General features: G+C 45.6%; 1 protein-coding gene across 1 annotated transcript; it reads right to left on the bottom strand.

The window, feature by feature from the left end:
- Nucleotides 1-1,293: 1,293 nt before the first annotated feature.
- On the bottom strand, nucleotides 1,294-4,868 carry LOC108782481 (uncharacterized). The gene is made up of 4 exons (XM_018550762.1): nucleotides 4,536-4,868; nucleotides 3,830-4,082; nucleotides 2,227-3,750; nucleotides 1,294-2,120 (listed from the first exon to the last, which is right to left on the bottom strand). Exons 1-4 carry the CDS (start codon nucleotides 4,866-4,868, stop codon nucleotides 1,294-1,296), a joined length of 2,937 nt encoding a protein of 978 aa, XP_018406264.1.
- Nucleotides 4,869-6,732: the final 1,864 nt, after the last annotated feature.

Genomic DNA, 6,732 nt, shown 5'->3' with positions numbered 1-6,732 from the left:
CTTTTCTCTTTCTTTTGGCCAACCACCGCGAAGTCATACTGCACGTGCGCGAGATTAGACAGAGACACACAGGGAAACTATGCATCGTTCTCTTTCTATTCGTCTATCGCAGCCACTCACGCGTCAGCCTACTGCTGACGCGCTCTATTCTTATATCTCTATGGGTTGCAGTTGTACGTAAGTAGACATATAGCAAGTATAGATTTCTTGTGTCAGGCTCCTCTCGGCATACATATCAGCGAGTTCTCTACTTCACTTGCGGGAAACGAAAACGGGCTCGTTTAGATTTTCTACCATGAAATAAATCTTTTCTATCATGATATCTTTTCAGTACTGACATTTTATATACTTTTTATGAACGTTTCCACCTGGTCATGTTCCGTTGTCCGATATAAAATTCAAATTGAAAAAAAAATTACGGAAAATTAATGTTTACTGAATTTTTATAGGTTATAATAGGTTAGATTAATTCAAATCAAAATTGCCGCAGTTTCTCATTATTGTTGAAGCTTTCACGCGTATTTTAAAAAAAATATCGTCAAGATCGGTTCAGAATTGACATTTTGACCCAAAAACTGCACTGTGCGCCGCTATGAATAAATGCGCGACTGACGCGATTAACACGCGCTTCCGGTAGGTCTCCCATGAGTTCCTGTGGGATCTTGGCGGCTTCGCGTGCGCATCTGACATATCGATTAGTACCGCGCGAACAGTTGTTCGTGCGCGAATAATCCAAAATTCCTCGCGCAGGGAGGTGATTGTGAGTTGAGAGCTCCCGTGCATTGTTCGCACATGATGATGTTGGATTATGAGTGACAAAATTGAATGGGAGCGGAGGATGATGGGATATTTTTTCACATCTGCAAACGGAGAATGACGAAGTCGACTGCCAGCGCGAAGTACGCCGGTGGGGTCAATATACGGATTGAGGCCTGACAGCGAGCTTGTTTTTGATAATGGTCGCTGAGCAGTTAATCTTGCTATTTCGTCCGGGAATAATTCAGTTTGCAGTGTCTTTATCCAATAATGTTTCGCGGCTTGGATTTCTTCTGATGACAGAAGATCTTTAATCGTGCGGCTTGCTATCTGTCGACGACCGGTCAAGCTTTCGCACGGTTTGCACGAAACGGAGAATATACGCGGTAACACGGACGAGAGTAGACCACGAGGAGAATCGAGTCGCGAGGTCCCACTTTTCGAAGATTACAGTGGTACATACTGATTTTTGTTGGCGCTCCTCGAGGACTGAATCTACTGGGATGAAAGATAACGGCGCGTGTGGCCAGCAACTCTCTAGTTGCGACAACCACGAAGGACCTGTCCACCATAGTGGATGCAAGGCAAGTTCATCGGGAGCCACGCCGCGGGACGCGCAATCGGCAGGGTTTGCGTCCGAAGGCACGTAACGCCAGGTCGCGGTTGGCACCAAGGATTGAATCGCGGAGACGCGATTCGCGACAAAAGTTTTCCAACGGGTAGAATGTTGACACAGCCAAGCGAGTGTGATTGTTGAATCCGTCCAGCAAAAACATTCGCTCGCCAAGAGATCAAGGGTCGATTGTACGACGTATATAAGTCGAGCCAGCAATAACGCGGCCGATAATTCAAGACGCGGAATGCTAATGTTTTGAGGGGAGCAACCTTGGCCTTCGCCATCAGAAGCGTGACGGTAACGGAACCGTCGTTTGAAACAAGACGGAGATACACGGCTGCGGCATACGCCTTTGTTGAGGCATCCGAAAATCCGTCAAGCACTCGGGATACCGTGGCAGCGCCGTTCGCTGTCCAACGGGGAATTCGAAGACGGTCGAGATTTTGGAGTCTATCATGATAATTTTGCCACTGTGCAAAATAATCATCAGGAATCTCCTCATCCCATTGGCGTTTAAGTAACCACAATTGTTGCATAAAAATTTTTGCTGTTATGACGACGGGTGCCGCCCAGCCTAATGGATCGAATAATTTCGAGATCGTTGACAAGATAGCACGTTTGGTTTTCGACAACTCTTGAGCAAGATTTACTTGGAAATTGAATACATCTGACACAGGGTTCCAGGCAATTCCGAGAACTTTAAGTTGCTCGTCGCCGGTGAGCATCTGAATGTTAACTAGACCGTGATCTGAAAGATCGAGGTCGGTTAAGAGGTCGTCGCAATTGCTTGCCCATTTTCTCAACCAAAAGCCGCCCCTTAGACAATAAAGCGATTAATTGATTACGTGTCTCACGCGCAAGAGTTTTATCGTCAGCTCCGAAAATGCAATCGTCTATATAAATTTGTGAATTTAATATCGGAACTGCGAGCGGGAAATGTGATCCCTCATCCTGAGTGAGCTGCTTAAGTACGCGAAGGGCGAGGTAGGGTGCTGCGGCGGTACCGTAAGTAACAGTCATTAAACGATACTCGTCGACAGGTACATCCGATGAAGCGCGCCATAGAATGCGTTGAAAATCTGTATCGCGGGGATCGACCAAGATCTGTCGATACATTTTCTCAATATCGGCTATATAAACATATCGGTGTTGGCGCCATTGTAATAAGACAGTTGTGATATCGATTTGTAATTTCGGACCAACAAGTAGAAGGTCGTTTAACGACGTGCCATTCGATGATGGGCTTGATGCGTTGAATACGACGCGTAAACGTGTTGTCGCGCTTGACGTTCGTATTACTGCGTGATGCGGAATATAATAGCTTTGACCAGTGAGACTGGGCATCGCAGGGTTCTGGATTTGGTTCATATGACCAAGGGTACGATACTCGTCGAGGAAATTATACTCGGAAGCTGAAGTCAGCTGACGAAGGAAACGCCTTTCAAGACGTTGGAGGCACGTGAACGTACCGGCACGGGATTCACCTAGCGAAACGGAATTATTGGTTTTGAACGGAAGTCGAACAATATAACGACCTTCATCGGAATGAGTCGCTACAAAGTGTTCCTCATAACGGATTTCATCTAGAGTCAGATGAGGGCTCTGAGGAAGTTCTTCTACTTCCCAGAATCGCCGAAGCACGGAATCGAGATTCTCAATGTTGCTATGATGCACGGGTAAGGAAGGTGAATGACGGTTCAAGGAAGGAGAGATGGGACCAAACAGGATCCACCCCAGCGCGGTGTTTTGAACTACGGGCTCATTGGCTGAGCCTTTACGAATGCCATCGAGGATGAGCATACCATAAAAGTCAATACCGATAATGATATCAATTGGATCGCGACTCATGGGTTCACTATCAGCCAAGGTTAAATCGGAAATATGACGCCATTGATCTACGGGTAGGTTTTGGTTCGGCAAGTACTTGGTTAACGATTTAAGAATCAGCGCATTCGAGTAGGCAGGTCCGTCGCTAAACGTCGGAGAAACGGTAATGTTCGTCGCAGAATGCACAGGAAATTGTGTCTCGCCAACGCCGGTAACGCACACTGCGTGTTTAAATTTTGGTAGATGGAGGCATTGGACGATTAATTCAGTGATTAGAGTAACGACGGATCCAGGATCGATCAGAGCGCGCGCGGTTACGGTACGCCCATGCGGCGAATGTAATCTCAGGCGAGCTGTCGCAAGCAGACCGCTCGAATTTGGTGACACGGTCTTGGAAATGCGTCGCGACTTCGCTTGTTGTCGCTGGCGCCTCTGATTGCTCAGAAGTAGATGGATTGGCAGTAACATTATAATGTAATAACGAATGATGTTGAGCGTTACAATATTTGCACACGTGACTATTCGTACAGTTTTTGACATGATGTTTCCGACTGAAGCAATTAAGGCAATGGTTATTCTGACGAATGTATTTGGAACGTTGGATCGGAGTTTTATTTAAGAAAATTTCACATTGGTATAACAGATGAGTGCCTTGTTTGCAAACAGGACACTTGAAACTGACGGTTGACGCAGCATGGGAAACGACCGTGTTATTCTTCGCCGACTTTGTCGTATCCGTTGATTTTTCTTTAGGTTTAATCGGAATTATTGTTTCGAACGCTTGAATTCGTTCGTTTAAAAATTGATTAATTTCCGCGAATGTTGGATACGGCTCAGAAGTATCACGCCGGAGTTCCCATGCTTCTCGCGAGGTTTTATCGAGCTTTTGGGAGATCAGAAAGACTAAAATATCACTCAAATGTTCGACGGGGCGTCCAAGATTTTTTAATCCTTGGATCGCTGCGTTGGATATATCGCGGAGCGCGCAAAGGTCTTTGGAAGTGTTCGTCGAAACGGTCGGTAAATTTAATAATGACTGAAAATGATAATTGATTAATCATCGCTTATTACCGTATCGTGCGACGAGAATATCCCACGCGATTGCAAAATTTGCGTCCGTTATCGCGAGATGGCTGAGCGCGTTACTTGCTTCCCCTTTTACACACGAAGATAAATAATGCATGCGATCTACACTAGATAATGATTGGCCGTTACGAATTAACGAGGTGAATCGATCGCGGAAGTTCTCCCATTTGTCGATACTCCCGTCGAAAGTCGGTAAATTCAGCTTCGGTAAATGTGTTGTCGGACGATAAGAATGTGAAAGACAGCTTACGTCACCAATGGCTGATTGAAGGAGTGTAGTCTCGAATCCGGATAATATCTCCGCCATGTAGTCTGAGGTCTCCTCGTAGACGTCGGCGCAGAGAGAAAATTGGTCGTGCTTGAAATAAGCATGCTCCGCTTGATCCTGGGTTGTAGCCAGAAACTCAATTTTTGTGTGAAAATCCTGGCCTTTGGTGAAGAGCTCCTTTAAATGATCCATTCGTTTGATAGTCACTGCACGGGTCATCTTGGCTTGTCCAAGCTTCTTGAAATTCGTCAGAACTTTCGATATGTAAAGTATCGTCTGTTTTTGAGCGATCAAAAGTTCCTCAAGAGTTGCCATAACGTTCAAAATTCGGTATGACTCGTATAAGACGTCGTCAGACACTTGGAAGGTCACCACATTGAAATCGACACCGATCCGGCTCGAAGGACCAAAATGTGCGGACACGAGTGAAGAATATGCAACAGCGACGCTCGTGCGTTGGCTGCTAGTACAGCCCTTATATAAAGGGTCGGCGTCGAAATAAAAGTGCGACCAGTTACTCTCACAATGAGCTACTGTTCAATTACAAAGGGAAGGTTCGGATTCGGCGAGCGGCAGCGTCGACCAAAATAGAATGAATATCAGTCACAGTGACGAATAACTATATTGCGACAGAAATATACATAAATCAGTTGACTTCCTCAAGAAGTATGATCGTTGATCACGTACGAATAATTGAAAAACAATCAGGCTTAAGTGTTTAATCGTTAAGGTATTCAGTATGGTATGAATCATTGAAGTTCTAATTCATTAAACAAAATTATTAACAGGAACCACATTATAAAGATCGCGTATGGCGCAAATTGTTCACAGTCGACAATTTCACACTCTTTAATCCATTAACAAGAAAATATTTACGAACTTATGGAGATATTAAATTAATCTTGCTTAATAATAAAAACTAATAAGAAAGTTACGTGAACATTTATATATATGTGTGCCATCCTTAAGATTCAGGAATAACAGTTATTATTATGCGCATGCATATATATACAATTGCAATAATCATTAAAAAACAGGCACTATTAAGCGTATTCATATGTATATATGTAGATACAAGGTCCCTTTCGAATTGGCGAACAGTTGAGAATCTTATCTGGCGACGCTCTCGTGTTTTTGGTTTGCTCGGCGTGGCGTCGGAAATCCGCTTCTGAAACATGGTATGCAAAACGAGGGGGGGAAGAGGGGTTATGACAACCCACACTCCGGTGAACTTGAGAAAGGAAACGGGCTTTCGCCTGAGCCGTCATCAGGCCCCGTGAGAAATATGCGCTGGGCATCGTTCGAGACTTTCATCGAACGCTCTAAGTGGGTTTGCTAGACCCCGTCCGAGATCGACGTCGGACACCATCACTATGAGAGTGAGAAAGAAGGAAAGAGAGAAACAATGACCGGCAGCGGTACTGCCTTGGTAGCCACTCCGAAGGCATCGGAGTGAAGCTACGTCCGGGCCAGATCACCGGACTCGAGGAGGTGGTAGCTGCCACCGCCGGAGACACTCGTCCGGCAAAGAAATAGACGGTGGTCGTAAGACCGACCGTTACGCGTGACGCTATGGAGGATAGCGCCACGCTCCAAGCTTTAGAGACAGAAGAGAATTCCCTGAGCCGATGCACGACTTATTCAGTCTCTCTCAGAGACGAAAATACTCCAGGCAATCCTGGCGGCCTCCTGAGGGGCATACACCCTTGTCTCCGGTTAGGATTAGGGCCACAAAATCACAGCGGGTCCGGAGCGTCACGAAAAACCGAGCGTCGTTGAACCACGCGAGAAGAGAGAGCCCGCGCATTCGTTGTGCGCATAGAGAACAGGGCCGGTTCGTATTAGCCGCGCGCTCTGAGTGGTCTATCGATCTCGGTCGATAACCGAGCTTAACTGAACAGCTACCAAGAATATTTCATTTAATAGAAATGAACTTTTCACAATCTTGTGATGCTGTAACAAGCGTCTTAAGCACACAATATACTTCAATTCTTATAGATGCAGAGCGGAATCCACGAACAAGAAACGAATGCTTTGTCTGTTCTAAAGCGGTAAATACGACCGACGAGCTCTATGTCGCGAAAACTGTTGTCTTGCCAAAGGTTGGATACGGAATGACTAGCTGTGCCGGAACAGCTGATTTCGGCGAACGCTTGGTTTTTTTTTGTCGAGGACTAAA

This window comes from Cyphomyrmex costatus, unplaced genomic scaffold (genome assembly GCF_001594065.2).
Source record: "Cyphomyrmex costatus isolate MS0001 unplaced genomic scaffold, Ccosl1.0 scaffold1276, whole genome shotgun sequence".
NCBI classification, from domain to species: domain Eukaryota; kingdom Metazoa; phylum Arthropoda; class Insecta; order Hymenoptera; family Formicidae; genus Cyphomyrmex; species Cyphomyrmex costatus.
Note: the sequence above shows the minus strand (reverse complement) of the source record. Positions and strands in the feature narration are given on the sequence as shown.

Excerpts from the sequence above, each read along its gene's own strand:
- LOC108782481 (XM_018550762.1), bottom strand. The coding sequence starts at position 4,868 with ATGGCAACTCTTGAGGAACTTTTGATCGCTCAAAAACAGACGATACTT. Across the intron at positions 3,751-3,829 it reads CACTCATCTGTTATACCAAT|TCGGAAACATCATGTCAAAA; the intron begins GTGAAATTTTCT and ends TAATTGCTTCAG. Across the intron at positions 2,121-2,226 it reads TGACGATAAAACTCTTGCGC|ATCACGGTCTAGTTAACATT; the intron begins GTGAGACACGTA and ends TCGATCTTTCAG.